This window comes from Hippoglossus stenolepis, chromosome 7 (assembly GCF_022539355.2).
Source record: "Hippoglossus stenolepis isolate QCI-W04-F060 chromosome 7, HSTE1.2, whole genome shotgun sequence".
Classification (NCBI taxonomy): domain Eukaryota; kingdom Metazoa; phylum Chordata; class Actinopteri; order Pleuronectiformes; family Pleuronectidae; genus Hippoglossus; species Hippoglossus stenolepis.
The window spans coordinates 19,842,367-19,866,513 of record NC_061489.1 but is presented as its reverse complement, the minus strand read 5'-3'; the positions used below and the strand labels follow the sequence as shown (position 1 = coordinate 19,866,513).

Sequence of the window (24,147 nt, the reverse complement as noted above, 5' to 3'; positions counted from 1 at the left end):
ATTGTTCTATGTTTTGTGCAAATGCACCAGTAAGAATAGCAAAGAAGCGCAGGAAAGTGTCCAAAGTCAGCATGTCTGAGTAGATGTGTGCACAATGTTTTTAGCACTTGTTCAATGACATACCAGAGGTTTTCAATAAACAGTAGAGAACATTATCATTTTAATCATTTAGAATAAGCCCAATAAGGATGCTACACATATTAAACCGATTTGTATACCTTCTGATTTATCATGAAAATATGTGGTAAGTCAAAATTATGCAATCATGCAAAAGTATTTCATTCAAACAGGAATTAGTGTCCCAGCATCTGTCAATGTGTAAAGTCACTTTATAATATGTTTTTGGAGATATTGTCCGGTTAGACCACTCATTATGCGGCACTGAGTGTTAATTAGGGAGAAAAATATATATATTTTTTATTTTAAGGTTATATCTTAAAAAAATACATTTGATGGAGAGAATACTCCGGGAATGTGCTGTATATTGCAGTGAAATACACACTGACTAGGTCGTCTCGCAGTAAACACCAGGGTTATCAGTGTACGGATCTGCACTACCTCTCATCACCTCGCCATGGCAACAACCTCTCCTGCAGGTCTCGCAGGAGTCTTTCAAACTAGCCTCGCTTGTTATTATTGTTTATCCGTCTTGTCAATCACCCAGATCACGAAGATGCTCATCCATATGCATGGGCCCATCATTACACGCGGTAGCCCATTGGCTGCAGGGTCTGGCGGTGCCCATGCCAGCCTCTGTTCTCTGCCGAGCAACAGGTGATTGTAGCACCGTGGCACATTGTTGGGCATCATTTGCATGGTGTAAAAGTGCACATGTGGGGCAAGGCGATAAGTATGGCTTTGCATTGCGTCTCTTGGATTAGAGCTTAAGCAGGAGAACCGGGGGTCCCCCTTGGGCTTAATTGTGGTTTATTTTGGCACACAGCACATAACTCTCTTCTGCATCAAATGCTAATTTAACATTAAAAATGTGAAATACATTATGCTGATTTGGGAGGGCTGAGAAAATAAGACAGAAAAGTGGTGAATAAACAAAGTAAAGGCAGGGAATTGGGAAAACAGGCCTGGTGCAATATCAAATGTGCTTTAGAAATTGATGGCCAGGACCCAAGGTACTAGATGTACTTTCCACTGATCATCACCATGCTGCTGATCTCTAGCCACAGGGTCCAGGCCAGGCACTGTGTCCTCAGGTTGAATATTGATTAAAAACACACACAGTCACGGTCACATGCACGAGTGTGTGAGTGTGTGTGTGCGGGCGTGCATGTGTAGTTAAATTTTGATTAGATGGACTCCATGTATCTTGTCCTTAGGCTCACTGGGTGCTGTACTTTCTTAAAACAGTAGAGATTAGTTTTCTATTCTCACTGTGCAATTTAGTGTCTTTGTTTCTGGGACAGATGGGACATCACTCACAGAGAAACTCTCAGACAGGAGACTCCACAAACAAATAAACTACTATTACGGCCAGCTCCCCTTTTTATGCCTCGGCACCTGTGACAGCTGTAGCCGAAGACATTATGTTTTCAGGTTGTCCGTTCTTCCATCAGTCTGTCCTCCTCTTGTAAACACATTACGGTAAGATCACTGTGAGGGAATTTCTTTAAATTAGGTAACTTGGACTAAAAGTTGAACTGTTAAGACTTTGGTGGTCAAATGTGAAGGTCTCTGTGCAACACTATTTCTCAAAGATACCCAGAGGGAAGTTCCATTACATCAGGCCCAAAAAGTTCACTTGCATTCAGGGATGACCTGAGTAGAATATCGAGGTCTAAGGTCAAGGAAAATACGTTGGGTTTTTTTGTTTGCCTCTTGAACGCAGCATCTCCATGACGCCTTGAGGCAATTTCCCCAAATTTGGCACAAATGTTCACTCTGACTCATGAATGATAGAATTAGAATGTGGTGGTCAAAGGTGAAGAGCAGTAGGAACTCACAACACACATTTTTGGCCATAACTCAAAGATTCAAATGTGTATTACGACAAAATAATCCTAATGTATTTTATAAAAATCATACAAAGTCCACACTACATATACTATGAACAGACATGGATGTATAATCCTTTTACATAAACCTGTCATATACCACCTGTAATAGGATATAGCTTTGATGCAGTGTAGTGGAGTTCATCGTCTTTCTTTCCACCATTCAACAGTTTCCCTTTTAGCAGAGTTTTACGTATGGGAGTTGTATCTGACACGTTTAGGCGTTCAGAAAAAAATTATTTATCACCTGTTGTCTCTCTCTCTTAAATTCCTGTGTCTGTGCTTATCTCTTTTTTTTCTCAATATGAACCCTCTATACGCCTTGTTAATTTCCCTTTTAATCTTGCTTCACACCTTTCATGGTGAATGCAAGTGCTCAGGTGTGCACGTTAAAAAAATGCTCCATATTTCTTTCTAAAAGACAAATTCAATGTCACACTTAGTCTGTCAGGTTTTCCAGCCCCAACCCTGAAACTAATCTCTCCCCTCCTCTCTCTCTCTCTCTCTCTCTCTCTCTCTCTCTCTCTCTCTCTCTCTCTCTCGCTGTGTTTGTCTTTCTTTCAAACTGCATTTCTCATTTAGTTTAATGCGATTTAAGAATCTGTCACACGCAGTTTGTTGCCTGTCAGTCTGTCACTGTAGCTTTGCTCATAGTGAGATTTGAGGGGTTTGTGTGGTTTGGCAGGGTGCAGATTCTCTGAGACTACAGCAGCCTGCTTGACTGCATGTTCATTGTTTAACATGTTTTACCTTTGAGACAAGATTTGCAGTTTGTTTTTTTCTCTTGAGTAAATTACTCAAGTTACCATTGGGCTCAATGATGTAATATGCAAAACCTTGTATTCAAATGCATTTCATATTTAATATGTGTCATTTACATTACATATGAGTTCAAATAAAATAAATGTTGTTTTTAAAAGTTGTTATTTCAAAGTCTGTAAGCTGAAAATATAAATGTAAGGCACCACACTGCACTTTACTGGGCCCTGTCTGTCAAAACTGTCCCTATTCTTGTAAACAAAAACAACGTTATAGCCTTTTTTGTTCCAGGTATTCAGTTTGCAGTAGTTGTAACCTTTTGTTTGAGATAGATACCGTCTACACCCACAACGCTATTGTGTAAAGCTCCTTATTTCTCCTGTCTTGACTCTTAAGCATAGTTTTGAGAGAAAGAAAAAAACTTGTGAAATTACACATAATGTCTTTTTTGAAACTGTCAAGTGTTGATTGGAGAAATAAGCCTCGTAGAATATTGTGAGCTGCTGTATTATTTTTTATTATTGATTCAAACTGAAGTCTTCACTGATTTGCCATGAGCCAGGTGGGGAGCTAGCTAAGGTGCCACAGTAGGGAGGAGGGAACACTGCATTTGTCTTTCTCCCAAAACTGAGGAGAAAATTACATCACGCCCATGACAAACATGGCTCCTCTTGTGTCTTTGTTGTGAGCCTCACAAGACACAGGCGTCTCTTCTTTACCCAGCATGGACTTCATTGCTTCATCAGCTTCATCAATTCACTTGTCTCAGACTGAATTTTAAAGTTTCTTGGTCATTTCTGTTCAGAGCGTACTTCTCCATCCACTCATGTATATTTTACAAGGTGCTAGTGGAAAATGAGCCAAAGAAGACGAACGAAGAAAGACAGAAACATGTACACCATCGTCACAGCCTGATGTTTGTACGAGCGTGCATCCCTGTAAACTCTATGGTTAAGTTGATGCCTAATACCACCCTTTCAGCCTGGCATGGGTTCGCAGATGCCTTGAAACTGTGAAGTCGATTCACTGGAAGCTGGTTGACAGCAGCAGAGATCAAAGTGTGGAAGTGAAAGCCCTGAAGATACTGTCATCCTCTACAAATGTTTAGTGAACCGTAACCTGTATCTCATTACTTTAACACTCTTCTTTACCCTCCCAACTGCTTCCATTCCTCAAGTGCAGACCTTTCAGTAAGGGTAGCAGCACAGGAACTATTTTGTCAATATTTACCACACCAAAAAAAATAAACCACAGTTTTGAGTGAATGTGAGACGAAAAGAAGGCCAGTAACAGTGTTGTGAGGTTTTATGAGTCCTTGAATAAATCCACTTACTGTAAATCTCTAATACATATATTTAGTATTGTGTGCAATGATATCCTAATCAGTTTCAGAGTAGAATATTAACCAAAAGAATGTCCTGTCCTATTCACTTAATTTCACACTGATGGAAATTAATTGTTCTTTGATTCTGATTTTGTTCTTTGATTTTCACTACACCTGACAGATTTTAAATGATTCTGATTTGTCAAACTGAACTGGGGAGTGACACACATCCAAGATCACACCGTGGATTTTTTGAGAGTCGGATAAAAATATACATAAAAATATACACGACTGGAGCTGTGCAAAGCTTTTGAAACTGTGACAGAGTCAGCGGAGGAACAATAAATCTACCAATGAAAGCCATAACTGCTGCTCGCAGTCTGAAAGCAAATCTGAGCAAACTGGGAAAAAAAAAACACCTACTGAAGGACTTCCTTCTGAAAAGAAATCCATGTAGACAGTTACACATTTTGACTGGAATCTTTTATATTGTACGTTTTCTAATGATACGTGACAAGAAAGACGGAACAAAGAAATGTTGAGGGACATGTTCTGAACCTGTGCTGAAGTTATTTCCTACTTTCACGACTGATTCAGAGAATATAGTTCGTCACATCATTGTATCGGAAATAAGACACAAGCAGGGCAGTGAAATAGCCTCATTTCCCGCTCAAATCTCAACAATTCATCATAAAAGAATATCAGCAAACGTATACTTCACATTTACCAGGTATCAAATATATTCATTGTTTTCTTTTGCTCAGCCGGCAGTCTAATTTTATATTTGACAAGAAAATACTATATAAAATAGTGTTTATAAGGTTTTAACCTCAACATCCAAATTCTGCTGTTGCCGTTTGCCATTTTGTCCGCGGATTGCAGATCTTGGCACGTGTGCTGATATGTAGTGCCTTCATCTTCGCTCAAGGCTGTAAACGAATGTGTAGTGTTGCTAGCATACTTCCAGTAATCTCTCCCAGACTGCTGTGTGTGTCTGGTGGCCTGTGGTGCGGAGTCTGGCCCAGCATCCTCACCCAGTCTCCCACATTGCTTCACATATGGTGCTGCCTTTGTGTCAATTGTGCTCCGTGGGGTTTCTGATAATTAACAAGATGACAGACGAATGAAATGACAAGCGCAAGGTGGATTTGATCTTTCAGAGCCTTGTCTTTCTTGCGTTTCTTCGGTTGTACTGTGGCATGTTGAAATGTTTTAGAATAATTTCACCTCCTTCATAGAATCAAGTGCACTCCTTACAAAATGAAGGTGTGTTTGAATGCTTGTAAACTGTATCACAATGGATTTCTGCATGAAAAAAAATCACCATTATTAAAAGCACACATTCACTGAAGAACAGACAATCACCTCCTCATGGCTGGCTGCAGTATGGCTCCTAAACAACAACTTCTCCATGTTAGCAGATGGGACATGTCAAATTACACACTAATTAGATTAATATATACATCTGTCATCTTAGGTACTTCTCATCACACTAACACGTGTTCAGATGTTCATGTTTCAGATAAGTGTGGTTTTAATTAGAATGACTAATGACTGATGGTATCAGACGTATCTCAGTACGGCTGCTCTGCTCCCCCATCACTTCTGTCACCAGTGCAATGTGGCAGTGTCTGTATGCTGAATATTTTGGCTTCATTTTTGTGCATTTGGAGGAGGTATAGATGTGATGTCTATCTTTAAATGCAGTCGTTGGCTGGAACACGTTCACTAACAGTGAATCTATTGTGAAGACTCTACCGAGGACACTGCTCCTTCTTTTCTATACCATGCCAAGATGAACTCAACTAAAATGTACACTCCATTGCTCTCACCCAAAAGGGAGAAAAATAGAAACATATGTCCCGTCATCATCTAGTTCAAACATACAATTCCAATTACACAAATAGTTTTATTTATTTATTTGATATCATCAACCATCTTTTCTGCTTCTGCTGATATGATCAAAGGCCTTCATTATCAGGGCACCACTGCTTGCTGCAGACCCTAATTGGGGCCTCCGAAAAAGCAAGCAACATTTGATATAATGGCTTCCTCCTAAGCAGGAATGCCAGCCCTGCATTATGGCTTAGTTTTTGTATTGCTGAGTTCCCTGAGGGAAGGACAGAGATGTCATCATTAGTGGGCAGTAGACTATGGCTGCGGTGCCCGCGATGACTGCCGAGGTCTATAAAGTGGTCAGTCAGACCCGTGGCCTCGTAGCTGTGTCTGCTCTCTGTTTTCCATGTCTGACTTCCATCTGCCCATGAGCCCCTTCGCCAGTCTACTCCCGCTGGTTGCTTTTGGGAACTAATGATGAAGGAAGCTTTGTGAAGACCTGGAAAGGGCAACTCTTCTTCTTCTCCTCGGAGAAAAAGAGGGGAAAAGTCAATGTGTTAAAGTTTATTAACTAGGCTGACCTTAACACAAACAATTAACATTTTCAGAAAAACAGCCCCTCCCATGGTCTTCCTCTTCTCAGTCCTAATCTTCAACCTCACCAACATCAGCACCAACTATTTTCCATTGTTTCCATAAGGGCAACTTAACAGAAGAAATAATGGAAAACCAGCTGCATGTATTTCTAAGGCAGTTGCAAGGTGATGTGGATTATGCAGTAGAAGGTCAATTATCTGAAGATCCCCGACATGTTCAGTAATTGGCTAAGGGCCACTACTGTCACAGTAAAGAGCCAACAGTGATTATGTGACCTTATCTGCTCACTCTGCTACCGAACCTCTGTGCAGCATGACTCCAACCCTGTCTCATGAAGATATTAATATATGGAGTGAAAATGTTTTGTTTTGACTGGTTTACAACTCAAAGGATGTTTTTTTTCATTCAAGCTGTATTAATTAACAAATCAATGAAGAGCCTTACATTTATATACTTGTTCTGCAATGGGCTCTAGAAAAAGTCCATCAAAGGGCACAGATCTAGAGCTATTGGAATGGTTGTACTCTGATTATTTTTTTAAAATATATATAATTCAAACTCTTAGCCAACCAGGTAAGTTGAACAGGAACACACTCAGCAGCTTCACTCTTTGCTTAAATGGCCTCTTTTCTCCTTCTCCTGTGAAAGATACTCTGTCATCCTTGTCCATGAGGTGATTTTTATCCTGACGTGTGTGTGTGTGTGTGTGTGTGTGTGTGTGTGTGTGTGTGTGTGTGTGTGTGTGTGTGTGTGTGTGTGTGTGTGTGTGTGTGTGTGTGTGTGTGTGTGTGTGTGTGTGTGTGTGTGTGTGTGTGTGTGTGTGTTCCCTCTGTCCCACTTGTAGAACCTGATAAAGAACCTTCCAGAGCAGAAAGAGCTGAGCGCACTAGCGGAACTAAAGGGTGAATATGAAGAGCTGGTGGAGTCGGAGCAGTTCAGCATTGTGGTGAGTATAATTTCCTGTGGCTGGACAGTGGTTTTTGGTTGGACCATGAAATCCACACATGTCTCACAATTTTGAGGAATGCATCACCAAGAGTTGCAGTTATGTTTAATTAAAATGTCGCGAACAGTCTAAAGGGCATTTCTAATGAAAAGAAAAACAGAAAAAGAAAACGTAACCGAGGTTCCAAATGACAGAGGCTGTGATTAAAAAGGAAGTACTTTTAAGGCAGGCAAAGAGAAGGTCAATCATTTTTGATTAGGATTCAGTATTGGGAACTCTGTGAGTGCCATTTTTTGACATCAGATGTCAATCTTGTCCCGCAATAAAAAATCATACCCTGAGGCGATGAATCCTGTTTGTAACAAAGTTCTTTGAAAAGAAGGCTGCTGTAGTCAGCTGTCTTGATAGTGTATCCTAATCCTCGCATTGATTGACAATAATCAGTCCCAACTTGTGCAGTGGTAGGATAAATAATATATTGCTTCATATGCCATACTGTTAACTTGGAGTCAGGGACATCATAGCCTTTGTTATTATTCATCAGAAGAAGTTTTCACCCCAAGATAGTTTTATTAGCAGGTAATTACAGCTGTGATTGTGTATGTAAAGGTTTTTGGGTATATGTATTAGATTTAACCACATACAAGTTGTTGTTATGCTCCGTGTCAGACTACTGAGATAACAAAAAGTGTTAAAAGTGTTATTTTTTATACTTTATACTTTATACAATACAATCACAGAGGTACATTATACAATTTTACAACCGAAATGTTCAGTGAGGTTCAAGGATCACAGATGTTCCCCCTGTCCCCTAAGTTATTCTCTTTACTTGTTACACACTGCCTGTGTCTTTTAGGAGATGTGATGAAGCAGGTGGCGGCAGTTTCACTCATGATCCCACCAATGTTGTGACCATATAACTCACGACTGATGAAGTAGCTCCTCAATGCAGAGCTATTAAGTTCCCTCGGGAAATAAGCCATGTTCAAGCTTTTCTCTGCCTGAGCTGTCATCAACGTGCTCCCTTTCATCATGATTTCTCCTTATTGTATACACAGCAATTCAAGTGAGGGGGTGGGGGAGGAGCTGCGTCTGTGTGTGTGTGTGTGTACGTGTGTGTACGCGCAATGATTTGAGGTGGGTGGGAATGTTGGTGTGGGGGAGCGGGGGGTATTGTTACGCACACTACTTGCTCATACTCAGGAATACATTTCAGCAGTAATGAAACATTATGGGCTGGATCAAAAGTTGCCTTCAAGCAGCGGATTATGCAGCAATCTGTAGAATGTGTCTGTGGCTGCTGCTTTGCCACATATCTTACACCCAGAGCCCTATTTGTTTTAATTCCCTCCCATTTTCATTTCCCCTCCTTTTTTCCCTGGCTTCAGTGATTCCCCCGCCCAAGCCTTTTCCACAAGTATTGATTGGGGCTGTAAAATTATTTATTTATGACAAATCTGTTTAATGGGTGCTTTCTTTGTCTGTATGAAAGTCAGGAAACAGGTTAATCCCACTTTCTACAGAGGGTAGTTGATTTTCACGTTATTAAAACTTGTTACAGACGTGTTTACACTGGGGAATTAACATGGATTTCAAGGTAGCGCCATAAAAGACTTGTTTAGGCTTTATTTTCTGTCCTAAAATATATCAGTTTTTTAAAGATGGTTACTGACGGTTGCAGTTGAACATGTTGGATTGCTCTCGCTATAGAATTTCAACACCAACTAATTACACCCCTTTCTTTTTTTTGCGATCTCTTTAGATGAGTTCGGTGAAGCTCCTTCGGTCGCGTCTCAACGGCATTCTGTTCAAGCTGACGTTCGAGGAGCAGGTGAACAACATCCGACCGGATATCATGAATGTGACGTTTGCCTGCGAGGAGGTGAAGAAGAGCGAAAGCTTCAGCAAACTCCTGGAGTTGGTGTTGCTGGTCGGCAATTACATGAATGCGGGCTCGAGGAATGCTCAGACGTTTGGTTTCAACGTCAATTTCCTCTGCAAGGTAACACACCAGCAAGTCAAAAATACACACATGAAAAGTATGTTGTTCAAATGTATGAAGCATTAAGTGACAATAATGAGCAATCACATCCTTACAGTGTGAATGGATTTAAGGTTGTTGACATCTAACTCTGCTACGTCCAGCTCCTGGGTTGGTTGTTGGTTTTATTACTATAAACTAACCAACAATGGCAGCACTTCCGTTCACTTCCAGGTGAAATCACAGCATGCAGAGGTGTGAAAGATTGAAACTTGTCCCACTCTCCTGTGAGACAAGACAATTCTTTTGCAGTGTGTTCTGAGAGGAAGATTCCTTTAGTTTGGAGAGTGTCAGTCCCACTGCAGACAAGGCAACGGTTAGTCATGTCACAAAGAAAACAAGTTGCTAAAGTTACGATTTTAAAATACATAATTTATTTTATATAAATAGAATCACAACATACAATGTTTTTACACTTTAAGTTTTAGAAATCCTAGTGCAAATCAGAAACTGTACAGTTTATTCAGCATTAATTTAATAAAACTACTGACAAAACATTGAGATAGTTTTGATGTGAAGTATATGAACAAACTAATGTTTGAGAGTCAGCATGAGAGTCTAATTTTACATCTCAGTATCTGGTATGAATCTTGTGGGGTCGAGGTGACACATGGTTGCATGCGGACAGTTCGCAGAGCTGCCAGCATCTTCTTCGACAGCTGATAGTTGAATGATGGACATTCAGTTCTGCAGACACTGACTTAATCAGCATCTTGATATGCCAGACCCTGTCAGGTGGATGGATTGTATTGGAAAAGGAAAAGTGCAACTCCACAAATTTAAACAGATTTAAATTTAAAATATGAGAGAAACAAGCCTTAATAATTGAAAAATTAGAACATAAACATGACTGCGAAAAAATACAAATGATGATTTTCTGTAGTATCAAAATCGTGCATAGTCAACATATTTGGGCTCATTTTTCTTGGCTATCACATTTATAAGACAGCAGTGTATCAATCTCTTACTTCCCATTTTTATGCAGATGATTATTATTTCATTCCTAAAAGTTTTCAATCTAATTTCAATTAATTAGTTTAAAGTGTATGAACACATTTTTTTAATATTCAGTTTTTTGAAGGTTCTCTGAGGATATTGTTCCTCCATTTCTTTGGGGAGAAAAAGGAAATCCTGGCTCATAAATAAATACACCATCAGCCAAATGTTCCTAAATGTTCAACAACTTAATGTTGTCTACTTGGAGGATAAAAATCCGGCATCATCGTCATATCTACCAAACTGATAACAAAAAGAACAATATTAATGACAGCCCGAAAGTTCACTTTTGTTGTATTGTCCCTTTAAAGCGGCTTTGGCACCACATGGTTGTGTAGAATAGGCAAAGCTTTTCAATATCTTATCTAATGGGTGATAAAACTGATGAGGATGTTTATTGAGCAGTCTGCAGAGTGTTTTCAGGACTCGTGGGGATGCTGAAGCCGGGGGAAGCCTCCTCCCAGCGCTGCCTGTGGTTGCCAATCAAGCAGTGGGAATTAACAAGTAAAATAAGTTGCATCATCCATCTTATAAGCAGCCAGTGTGGAAAACTTGAAAGACTCTTGTGAAGCAGTGCTGTTAAATGTAGAAAAGTAAAAAATCGAATCTCCCTTCAACAATCATTTCAAATCAAATGTTAAAACACTCAACGTGGGCTTTTTTTCCATATGGGGAGCCCTATTGTAATTGCCATAAGCCACTGCCGTACACATGTATTTGAAGGCAACATGTGAGAAAGGGACTGTATTGTGAATCCAGTGTGCCTTCGGTATTCCTGCGAGCTGACTGAATCAGTGTGGAGTGTCAGTGTAGAGCCTGGTAACGCCTCAGGGGGCTGATTGGGCCATTATTGATGGACAAGAAAAAAAAGTCTGCTTTCTCACTTTAGTCAATCAAGTAAATGGCCCCCTGGGTGGCAGGTCGCGGGTACCTAATGGGCTCATCAGGGAGGAGCAGGCTGGTGGTGGGAAAGAGCTGCAAGGGGAAGGGCACGGGCTGACCCTGCTTCACCTTCAGCCCTCCACTATAGCCCCTTGTCCTGCCAAGGACACACACACGTCTCCTGGGAGCCGTCTTGGGCAAATCTATTCTTTCAGCCAAACAACCACTCAGGCTTTACAAGAAATGTGGACTTCACTTCATTCGTCTGATAAAGATTTTAGCAAACATGATGGGGACTTTTAAATTTAAAAAAAATTATACATAATTTTTATACAGTAAATGCCCTCTGCACATACATTTGTAATTGGGATGAAGTAGCATCGCTGTGTTCCTTTTATTCACCCCAGTGGCCTTGTGTATGTATTTGCTAAACAAATTATGAATTATTCAAGCATATTTAAATGAACTGTGCCCTCTTCTTAGACAGTATAGTAATTATATTGTATGTGCATGTATACAATGTGTCCATTGTGTGCTTTAGGTCCGTCTGTCGAAGTTATATTGAATAGTCAAATTGAGTTTGTTTTTTTTCTAAATAGAAATGTAAATGGACAATTGTTGGCTTGTAATCTAACTACCTTGCCGCTCTAAATGCTCAATGTGTAGCAATATATTGTAGTAACTGGTTTGGGATTTGGAATAATACCACCTCAAGGCAATTCATGTTATGAAAGATTGAATGATATAACTGCCAAGAATTCGCTTTCAGCAACACAGTAATGAAGCAATGTTTCTACATTTCATTTAAATGGACATATTTGTTCAAAGGACTAGCTTCAGACACACAACACCGACTTTTAAAACTAATGGCAGCTGTGAAAAAGCATTATATGTGGTCAGTTTTAAATAAAAAGTATTTGAGTTGAAAAATGAATGTAGCTGCAGCTGTTTAATGAGACTCGTTCAAAGCTTAAGGATTCAGACAGTGAAAGCCTCCCTCACTTTTAGTTTTTAGCATAAACTTTTGAATGTCTAGGACGAGTGATGGTCAAGGATTAGAAATGGCCAGGACTCTCACACAGACCGGCTCGATACAACCTGTGCACAGATACTGGTCCAGTTCTCACGATGCCCTAAAGCTGCATTGATTGGAATTCCTGATGTAAAACATTGTGAAAATAACATCACTGCCACGGGGCTTTATATAGGATTCCCCTTGCCCTCACAGAGGCCCTCAACAGAATATTATCCACCACTAAAACCACCTTTCCCCATTCAAATACTGTAAATCTTCAACTGCCATAAACATACACTTGTAAAAGATCCTTGTAGTGACCATGTCAACTTTTTCAATCAACATAAAAATATGTATTTCATATATATATAACAAAGCATTTTAATATTGCATTTGTTAACAGTGTTGACCATATTTCCTCATGATATCTCCTCTGGAGGTTTTAACTGTGTTTACAGTATTGAACAAAACCAGCCCTTGAGACACATATGTTCAAATTGTTTGTTATTATTATTAAATATATTTAAAAAATAATAATATCCACAGTCCAAACATTATTTCTACCAGAGAGAAAATGCATTTGGTTTATTGAGCATCTTAGTTGCAAACGATAATAGTAATATAAATTAAAAACTTTAATGCTCAGTTTCCACAATTTTATTTTTAGTATAACATTATTAAATGAAGTCCCAGCCTTTTTTTGAGAATGATAAGTCATTATTATTTATATTTATAACCCTCAATTCAAAGTTTCAAATGTGGATAAAGATATTTCAGGGGGCTGTTGATGAATTGGTGAATATAAATACTTGGACATGGTCATCTCACAATGCTAGTATCTCTCCAGTTTCATCATGTCATTTTAGCGGTTACCTTATTACCTGAAGCCACAGGGGTTCTTCACTTATAGCCACTGTTCCCAGTTTGCACATTCTCCTGCTGATTAGTTCATGTCCGAGTTATTTTTCTAAACCATTAACACATTGTATCTGTGAAGCAATAAATATATATTGCGAGCTAAAAATACAGGACATATTGTTCCGTGTTATTTATAACAATTGTTTGTTAACATTCACAATGTCTTATGTTTCTCTTTCTCACAGTTCACCCTCTCTTAATTACATTTTACTAATATTAGTTTGCAGACAAATTCAACATACTGGACCATTTTTTTTGTTTGGTAATGACAGTCTGGGGTATAACAATAGACGAATTAGAATTTAAAATCCATGAAATTAAATTGTGATTACCCAACATGAGCAAATGATTGATCCTCATCTAATGAAAGTTTGTGTGTGTGTGTTTGTGTTGGTGTCTCATATGCCTCCGACTTTCAGTAATTGTTTCAGTTCACTAATGCTTCAGTGTGTGTTTGAGCGAGCGCATACACACGTGTTTGCATGTGCACAGGTGTGGGCATGTCCAACTGCAGGCTGTTTACAGCACAGATATTATCAGTATGAGTACACAGAGGTGGGTTGTGCTAATTAGCTTTCCCAGCATGCCATTCGAACAGCATGGCAATCACGGTGGGGAATGAATATGAAACAAGTTTCCTATGCACTGATGTGCACTCACACACACACACACACACACACACACACACACACACACACACACACACACATCTGTGCACATACTCGGCAAACACAATACACTACTAACATTCAAACTTTTCTGACTCACTCTTGTATGTGTGTATGTACCGTATGTGAGAGTTTGTATTTGTTGAGCCATACGTTATTGGTTGTGAAAGTGTGTTACATTAGTATCATCACAATGCAGTTCCATTTTAAGTCCATCTCATGTACTCTGTTTCCTTCCTGTTGACTGAAGTACCTATTACATGCAGTCCCTTATTATCTTGGTGGCCATGGACTGCACTCGTACTTGCTTCTTGAATCTGTTTGCGACCGTGGTTGTTGCCATCAAGTAGACACAGAGGGGTTTTGTTATACATTCAGTCTAGTTAGGTATAATGTATGATCACATATAAAGGAAATTAATTCAAAGTAATGTTACTCTATAATTCTGTTTTCATACAACTCTCAGTCTCTCTCTCTTAAAACTAAAGAAGATCAGGGTTTTTCTTTTGCCTCCTCCAAGATCTGTCTCCTGTTCCACACCAGGTCCTGACACAATACTGATCATTTTACATCTAGTTCATAGTACAACTTTAAGTTGTTTTAATTCAGACTGAGTTTTTCTTATGATTGTGTAAATATCATTTTAGTAAATAGCAAAGTACATTTCTTTTTTTTTTTTATTGAGGAAATCAGGACAGAATAATTTACTTATTTGGCCAAATCCACAAGTATTTTGGAATATTCTCACTTGGACTTTCCATCATCATATCATAGGATATTCTAACCTGTTCATTTAATGTCTGCTGCTTTTTATCAATTCATTTTAACTTTGATTCGGATGTTATAAGTACTGTTTGTCTATGTGGCTTCACTAAGCCAGATATTTATAAAAATGTGTAGTTCAGATCATTTAACTGAGTTATGAATATAAGGTAAATTACCATAAAGAATTGGGTCGCTCAATTCTTTTCTCTTTTTGTTTTTAGCTGCGGGACACAAAATCCATCGGTCACAATACAACACTTCTTCACTTCCTGGCTCAGAAGTGTGAAGAGAGTCATCCAGAGATCTTGGGTTTTCCGGACGAGCTGGAACATGTGGAGAACGCCAGCAAAGGTATGTGTCTGTGTCCTTATGTCATGAGACCATCACACATCACAGCACCCACATGTACATTAAAGTACGTAAAGGGACAACATCATCTGATGATGAACACAGTCTACCAAAGGCTAAGGTCTTTACTTGAGCTGACAAAACCGATCCACATCAACATGTGCAATGTATTTTTAACCTTGCGTTCTGTCTGTTTAAGTTTATTTCCAACACTTCCACACTTAATCTGTTTCATCCCTTGACGACAGCTAGCACTCTCTCTGTGACAAGAATAGAGTTGTGTGTCTGACCACACTGTCATTCAGCCTGTCAATAAACTAATTCCACTCTAATTCTATTCTCAAGCATTTGGTGGAATCCCTGCAGGCTTATTTACTGTTTTAGTCTCATAATTGGTTATTTAATCTAATTCAACTAATTATGCACTTGACTGAGGCTGCCAGCGATTGTGTAAGTGGACTGAATAGTCTTCATGCTGTGTGTATATTAAGATGTCTATATGCACAAATGTTGAATTATATCGACTTTGTCATTTTGTGGAAATGAATAATTCAAGGATAAGTCTGCTAATTGACGGAGGCAAGTGAATACAAGTTTCCAACAAAACAAAAAAACCTCAAAAGAAGAAAAAAAAGTTTACTTTGGGCTCACCTTGCTTTGGTTGTTCCATTGATCTTTACCCACAGTTAAACTGGAGTTTCATTGAGACTCCCTCTCTACATGTTAAGAGATTGAAAGTTCCAATCCATCAAGAATCCTGCACAAATTCCCTCCTCCTTTCTTCTCCGTGCTATTTAGGATTGTGTTCTTGCCACACTTGTCCTTCACTCCATACATTTTACTTTGGCACGTTTAAGCAAGTGGAATAAGGAAAGATGACGTCCGGAGCCTCTAAAAAATCACTGTCGTTAAATGTACTTGGTGCAGATCACATAGGAACCCAGTGATTGGAGTCCATGTCCAAGCTCTTCTCTTTGGGAAGCTTTTACCAGCCTGTAGAACAGTAGAGCATCACTGAGTTATTTAAAACTCTCTATCTCAAGATCCTTTACAAGCTTTTTCCTGTTAAATAAATCTGTCTTTATACACTGCGCGTTTCCAGAAGTCAAAACTATTTATACATGATAGCCTCGTCTGATGTCAATGCTTTTCTTCAACCTCCCCCCTATTTGTTTTCATTTAAGTTTCTGGTGAAGCAATTTTCCACAGTTGGAAAAAAATTCTTATTTATTTTGAAACCCATTAGCTGTTGTCATGGCAACAACCACTCTTCCAGGGCTTCATAAGCAAAATATAGATTATAATCATTATTTATAATAGAGTAGATCAAGTAATTAATAAAGCAACACAATAAAATTGCATCAAAACCAACTAAGACATGCATGCAAGACTTAAAGTTGACTCTCATCCTCTCATAGGTAAAGAAATATGTTTGTGCGTTCTTGCATTGTGAGTTTCATGTCAACACACCTGTTCACAGCAGTGTTGCCCAATCCTGTGATTTCCTCAAGCATGAGCAGATTGTTGAGTAAAGGTTGATTCAGAAGGACACTGACATCGGTCTGTAATCAAACAGCCATCTGCAATGGCAATTAATATATTTCATTATTAAGTGCAATCAGGCCTGGGATAATTGCCCTAGAAAATCATGACTTCCACTGCCTTGATGGACAGCTTCAGACTTTCCCTCCTCTGTTGCACATTTTCTCAAGGAAACTGGATCGCCACCTTGCTATTGTATTGATCTTGACACAGTTTTTGTTCCACCCCCATTCAAAATGGTCTGTTTCCTATAGTAATTCATGGCAAGCCTACAAATAATTAAGTATAGGGTGATGCCTAATCATTGTTAAATGCATCACTGATAATCAGTGGCCTGTGATACCATTTGGTGAGGGTGAAAATAGATTTTAAAATTTCCTGCTGTGCTGTTTTTATCCATTACTGGCCTCCTATGTACCGTCAGTGCAGACACATGTGTATCGTTGGCAAGTTTGAGCTGTTGTGGTGAAGCACTTGTTCATGAATAACTCAAACAGCCAATCTAATCTTCATGTTTGACCCCAGTACGTTTTATATCTCAACAAAAGAGATTGGAGTAGTTTATTGCAATTAAAAGGTCTGACGTTTCCACTTACCCTCATTGAATTTGATAGAACAACTTAGATCTGAACACTGTATAAGGAACATCTCATTTTTCTTCATTTAAAAAAAAAAAAAAAACTAGGTTACCCTCAAACAGATGATGGTATATTTTATTCCATCAGAAATCAGTATGCCCATAGACTTGCCTGGCAGCAGATAGTGGCCTGACGGAGCTGGAGGTTAACAATAACTAAGTCCAGCAGATAGAGATGTTCCCTGAGGAGAGTTTTCCTCTCTCCCAGGATCCAGCCATGATCAAAGACGGATCTGTATTAAGGTCAGTTTTGATTAAAATTCACATGATTATGTGAAGAAGCAGGGCCGACAATCTGGAGATGTTCCAGATAGGGTCTGGACAAGGAGAAGGGCAGAGATTTTTACCAAACAACCCACTGTTAATACATTGGCCCAAATGAAATATGAGCAGAAATTATGTATCTAAATAATATTACGGCCTATTAAGGAACGTGTAATCACTTGACGCTAAGTGAAGGTTAAGTGGTTAAGTTGTGAGGATGTCATCATCAGTATTAGGTTATTATTTTGGTATTTTCTGTTTGTTTTATGTGCGGTACCGTATATATTTAAAAAAAGAAAATGTATCTGGATTACTATGCAGTCTTGGCAAAGTGACCATCCTTATTTAACCTGAGTAGCATTTGTCCCAAATCAATATTTATCAAAACATGTGCTTTCATAGAGATACTGAGTTGCAGTTGTAATAATACAAATATATAGTTTATAGTAATAATATATAATATAGTAGGCCCACTGAATTAATTAGGTTATTGGTTAGTGGTAGTTATAAAATATAAAATGTTGCTAGTGAGCACTTACTGCATTTAAAGACATCAAATATATTTTGACCAAATTTCCCTTAACTATCGTCTTTGTATCCAAACTGCTCCATACTTCACTGTGAGCTCCATCACTCTCTGATCGGAGGATCTGCAGCCTCTCCTGACACCATGTCATCTTGGATCTCTTCTGATAAATCACGGTGAGGTGAGGGTTTAAAGGGGGTTGGTGCTGCTGAAAGGCGCACCGGCCTCCTGAGCATCGAAAATGCTCTTTTATGTCGTCTCAGTTCCCCCTTTGCCACAATAACTGCTCACACACTATCACCACTGCATAGAGGGTAAAAAACATTCAATCAATTGTGGTTAACATTATCATTGATGCACTTTTTACATCAGTTTTGCCATTCAACTCTGATCTGTTGTGTTATGCATTAATTTGCTAATTTAATTGATGGTAAATGGGCTTTGCTTAAAGTGTGGTTGCTGGGAGACTTGTGAGGTATTTGATTGACTTTCCAGAAACATTGACTTACTGTGTTTAATTGATGTGATATAGTGTATTTCCTCCACCTTGATTGATTCTCTTGACCTTATTTTCTGATTTCAGACGGCACTTTATTGTTGAATTTCATGAGCAGTATATTTTAAAGGTCTTTTTTTACTAACTATACACATAAATAAAGAAAATAATTTGTTCAGACATTCATGCCCAAACTTTCACGAAGAGCTAAATTCTTGTGACATTTACTCCGTCGCTTCTGTTCCACTAACTTGTTTTATTTGAGTGTGGGTGACATGGTGCTGATCACATCAGATCCTAACATTACAATGCATTTCCCGTCAACTTCCTGTTCCTCACCTGCCTGAAATCCTTTGTGTAGTCAATACTGACATGGATTTAAATTCTCAGACTCTGAGACAGATTAGCTTCCGGCCGGATGTGCATATCCCTGTCGTGATTTGTTGCTAATGAGAGAACAGTGCAAGGCTGGACAGTGGGTGCACACAGCAGTGCACTGCAGTGTCTCTGTGTCAGCTGACCAGGAGTCAATGTGTGCATATGTTTCTATACTATGAAATGTAGCCATCAAGTCTCATAGAGTCCACTATTTTCATGCCCCTGACCTCATATCAATAGCAGAACAGCGAAGCCTTGGGAGAAATGCCATTGGCCCGCTTGCCCTGTTAAATCCCCCCCAGAGATGAATATGTGGGGCTCGACAATGGGAACTAAGTCTGTGTGGTGATTCCACTCAATCAGTGGTGCAGTGACAATCTGTCTTGACAATCCGGGAAAAGAGGAAATATGACACAAATGTTCTCATAAATCTATTTAGTATAAGGCATAGCCAAGGGCAAAGTACTTTGGAGCCTGTGAGAGAGAAAATGGAGAATGAGGGAAGGAAAAAAAGATGGGCTCTGAGGATATTAATACCACTGTGAATATATCTATTATCCACATTCATTTCAAGGCACAGCAGCATAATAAAGCAGTGCCCATTCCCCATTTAAACTCCTAGCTGTACTCAGCTCTGTATTACGTAGACAAAACGACTTTCTGGATGGGGAGGAACATAGAAAGGATCATTTGTCTTATGGTTTCAATAGAGTTGCAGCGAATCGTTGGGTTGAGAGGATGTTCCCCCTTTTCTCACTGAAGTCAGCTGTTGAAGCTTGAAATAGACTGGACGCCTTTTCTAACCAAACGCTCCCGTATTTTTGCATAGATGCAGAAATGTGAGTTGTTTTCGTCTTTGAATGAAACTCGAGAATTCATGTCAAGGTGAAATTACTCTATATATTTTTTTTTTTACAGCTTTATATCCTTAATATAGGCAGTGTTGATGCAAAGGAAATAACCAAGCTCAGAATTTGTAACTGTTTCTACTGACCGCGATTCACAATCTAAAATATATTGAAATACTATTTGATAACAGATAGAATTAATTGATGAACACATAATTCGATTGTAGTTTTGAATAGGTTTTCAATTTGCGCAAATGTATAATTTATCAAATCATACAGACCATAAATTCTAATTGAAATGGGGAGATGATTAACTGAAACTTTTACTGTTTGCATCAAGGGTGCAGTTATAGACGCGTTGCATAAAACAAAATGTTGCCGTTATTTCCTTATGCCATTGTTTCCTTGTTAAATAAATCCTTGTAACAACCCTTCCACCCTTCTTTGTCCCTATCGAAATGATTTTATGTTGTCTTTTCTGTCATTATGTTATTTCCCATTGAGGCTTATTGTGAATTCATTTCAAATCTGATTCAGAGAGAGAGAGAGAGAGAGAGAGAGAGAGAGAGAGAGAGAGAGAGATGTCATTCACTCAGGTCACAGATGCCTGAAGCATGTGCCATGGTGTTTGCTGTGTGTAGGTACCATTCTTTGATAGTGGGCTACTTACACAGAGCAGAGGAGATCGATAGACTGACAAGACACTAAGTTTAGTTTCTCATCCTGCTGCTCTTCCAGGTTGTAAAGTGAACTTTAAGCCCTAATTGCATTTCCCTGCAGAAAGGCACAGACAGAAGGGAAGTGAAGGGGCATTCAGGAAACAGCTGCATCACTTTGCTGTTATGAATAATTATTGGGGTATTCACGGTTATCAAATGTAAATGAATAGAGCTTTGTTTGCAATGACAGTTTTATTTAGCACCTTGACCTTTTTCTAATGTGCTTCAGGCGCCAGAGTTTTACTCCTTTTATTTCAACATACAGACATAAACTGCATGTTATTTTTGGCACTGGTTACCACCAACAGCACCAACATCCGACCATCTCAACCTCTGGAGAGGGGGAAAAAACTAAATAAATAAATATATAATCAATTTCACACTCAGTGAAACTCCCCTTCTTAGATTTGTAGTCAAACTTTTCCATTCTCCCTCAGAAGTAATTGAATGACAAGCTGATTTAGGTGCATATTAATATTCTCAATGGGAATTCCATTTGCCATTTAATCGTGAGAGTTAATGGGGTGTGATATGAGGCTCAGGAATGTGCAGCATTTCAACTTTATTGCAATTTATAAAGTGGGGAATTGCGAAGTAGGTGAACGCGGAGACGGTTTTCTAAATTGGGATGTTTTTAAAGATACGCAGTTTTCATCTTTTGATGCACAGGTAGTTAGTGTAATATCAGCCACAGTTTTACAAATTAGACCCCAGGCTGTGTTCATCATGTGGCGTCAGCTCGAGATCGTGTCGTCGGGATGCTTTCAGTGAGACGCTCTGTAGTGCACATAAACTCTCCGAGAGGGAGAGTTCCCCTGCAGCCCGGAGCTCACAGCCCGAGACAACAGTCTGGTGTCTTTGTCCCTGTATGTACTTGAGGGGCGCGGCCAAAGTCTGGATGTATAACCTTTTGAAAATCGGTAGCGAGACCTGGAGATTGCGGCTCACTGATGCTTTCCCTTCCAATCTCCCTGAGATAGAGAGGATCTGCAAGGAAGGAGTGAAAAAGCCCAAATCCAGGCAGCACAAGCTGGTGGAGCCTAACTGTGCCCAAGATGACTATAGATGGCTGTAGTCACTAGTCACAAATATTCCACAATATTAAATACACTTTTCTATTCATATTTTAGAAGAAAGACACAGTAGATGGTTTAAATTAGACATGCACAATATTACTTAATTAATAATTGTTATATTTATATATTTTTGGTTGGGGTTTAAGCTCTGATTTTTGAGCTAAATCAATTTGTTAGATATACTGACATAGATACTAGAAGAACACACTTTGGTCTCTCATTTTAATGATATCAGAAAAAGGGAAATATCCTAATTTGACATATTTGTTTCTATATGTTTGGTACCTCTGGCTTTCATACTGTTGCTGAAGCCATGTACTGTAAGTTTGAAGTATGTTTAAAGCTTGTGGGCTTGTTTACTTTTAAGTGCCCTGCTTGTGCTCGCTCTGCACCTTCCCCGCTATCATTCGGTTGGCGTTTCAGTGCCTAAGCACCAAGCAAACTCTCCCCGGAAGCTTTTCGTGTTTGAGAACTCATTATTTATACATCAAATGAATTTAGCAAAGGGTAGTTGTATTATTGAAGGCACAGTCTTCAGTAACACACAAGCAATGACAGTCTTTGGAGTCCTGAGATTTCCAGATGATTTGACTGGATCCTTTTTGCACTGCTGCACACACAGATTTACATGATTAAACATCATTTGGTGGGAAGCAACAGAGATGAAAAAACTCGGGAGGTCCACTGAGAGAATTAAACTAAAGTTTCCAGGGCCGGCTGCATCGTGAGTGCTCAGATCTTGAGCTTTATATAAAAAAAAAATATGATTTGCTCTCCTGTATAACATCAACTACACTTGACCGGTGGGTAATTTAACATTGTCAGTGTGGCTAGAAACAAACGATTTCCTCACTGGTTGTTTAAGGTATACTCATCCCTAGACCCTGAAAGTGATAGAGCAGGATCAGCGAGGGTAGCAGTGCAAATGGACAGTCTGTCATGAAGAATATTAGGCACAGGAAACAGACCTGTCTAGCTCCACCAGCTCAGGATGAGTGATGAGCTCTAGAGACTTTCCTTTTTCTTTTTTCCTCTATTGCTTCTTTTTCTTTACTCACTTCATGGAGGATGAGTAGTTCATTGTGAGACCAAAACAACTGTTCTCTAACTCTCTTTTTTCTCTCTTCTCTGTCCATCTCTCTTTTCCCTCCACCTCTGATTCCTTACATCACCACTTTGGCCGGCCGGTATGAATGTAGACAGAGATAGACACATGCAGGAAGGCCAGCAGCCCTGCTTAGCATCAGGCTCCAGTCCGTGACAGCAGATTTCAATGAGAGCTGACAATGGGACCAGGAATGAGAATAATGGTGTTTGCCAGCCTAGAAATTCAGCCTGTCACACCAGACCATTCCCCACGCTGTTCCCTGTGCTGAGGTGATCAGGGAAGCTCCACTTTATATGCACCTCTATTTTGCTTGACCCAAACCTGCAGATAGAATTATCCACAAACTAGCCTTAAAAACAGTTTAGTCCACCAGGGTAACCTTGATTTTTAACAGTTTTATAAATCTTTCAAAATGCTCTATAGTGTATAAAGTCACATTTGATGACTTACAGTTGTTAAAATCAAGCAGAAACAAATTCCAAGGAAGCAAACATGACTTGACAGTGTGTGTTTTTAATACAGAATGTCACCTGGTGCACCAGTGTCACATGAGGGAGGAGAATGTTTTAGAGTCATTACCACCGACTGGCCCTGTCGCCTCACATTACTATTTGATCATTAAAATAACTTGCTGGTTGTTGCTCACTTGAGGAATGAGTCAGAGCCACAAGCTTCCCGGACTAAGAAACGAGTGAGAGCTCAGCAGCCAAAGAAGCAAATTTGTCTTTTACTTGTTATGAAAAAACTACTAACACATGGCAATTCTGTACCAACAGACAGATTTTATTTATGAGTTTCACCCACCTCAACCCATTTTTTTGAAGACTAGTTAAATATATTTTATAGTTCTTATAGTTCCTATATTTATAATTTACTTATTTCTTCCCCCAGTACAATATATGTTCAAGTTCTAACTAATTTAACCTAATTTTTAAATAAGGTTCTTAATTTCTTAATTTTCCCTGTGTCCCTCTAGGTTTGAATCGGGGCTCTGAAAAGTTTTTAGCTCACTTATTAATAGAGGACAGCTGCTAGACAGCTTGGATTTACTGCCATTTCAGTGTATCCCGATATTAAATCAGAGTCACTGCAAAGAATCTAAATGTTTTATACAACTGTCAAACCCTTTATGCAGAACAATCCTGGTTTGAACTCGTGATGACACAATAGCATGATACAGAGAGAGTGTATCTCGCTATCTTGGGAAGAAACTATACTTATCTACCAACCACTTACCTCATATAACAGTGTCCTTATGAGGCAGGTGAGGATAAATTGTTACAAACCTGTTCCCAGTGTGACCTGGCAGCTGATCATGAACTATGTGATGTATTCATGTGTTTGAAAAACACCCTGCAACAGTGTCTGAAGAAAAGCAGGAGGATTCTGTATTTCTCAGTGATCCAGATCTCCAGTGATTGGCTACACACATTGTGACAATGAACATTA

The 24,147-nt window shown here is 39.2% G+C and overlaps 1 protein-coding gene across 3 annotated transcripts in view; it reads left to right on the top strand.

Moving 5' to 3' along the window:
- Positions 1–24,147, top strand: part of diaph2 (diaphanous-related formin 2) — a 340,142-nt gene that overhangs the window by 199,204 nt on the left and 116,791 nt on the right. For all 3 annotated transcript variants that reach the window (XM_035160754.2, XM_047340479.1, XM_047340478.1), the window contains exons 23-25: positions 7,370–7,471; positions 9,234–9,473; positions 14,978–15,107. In XM_035160754.2, coding sequence (XP_035016645.1) covers positions 7,370–7,471; positions 9,234–9,473; positions 14,978–15,107 — 472 coding nt within the window. The remainder of the gene's footprint in view (positions 1–7,369; positions 7,472–9,233; positions 9,474–14,977; positions 15,108–24,147) is intronic.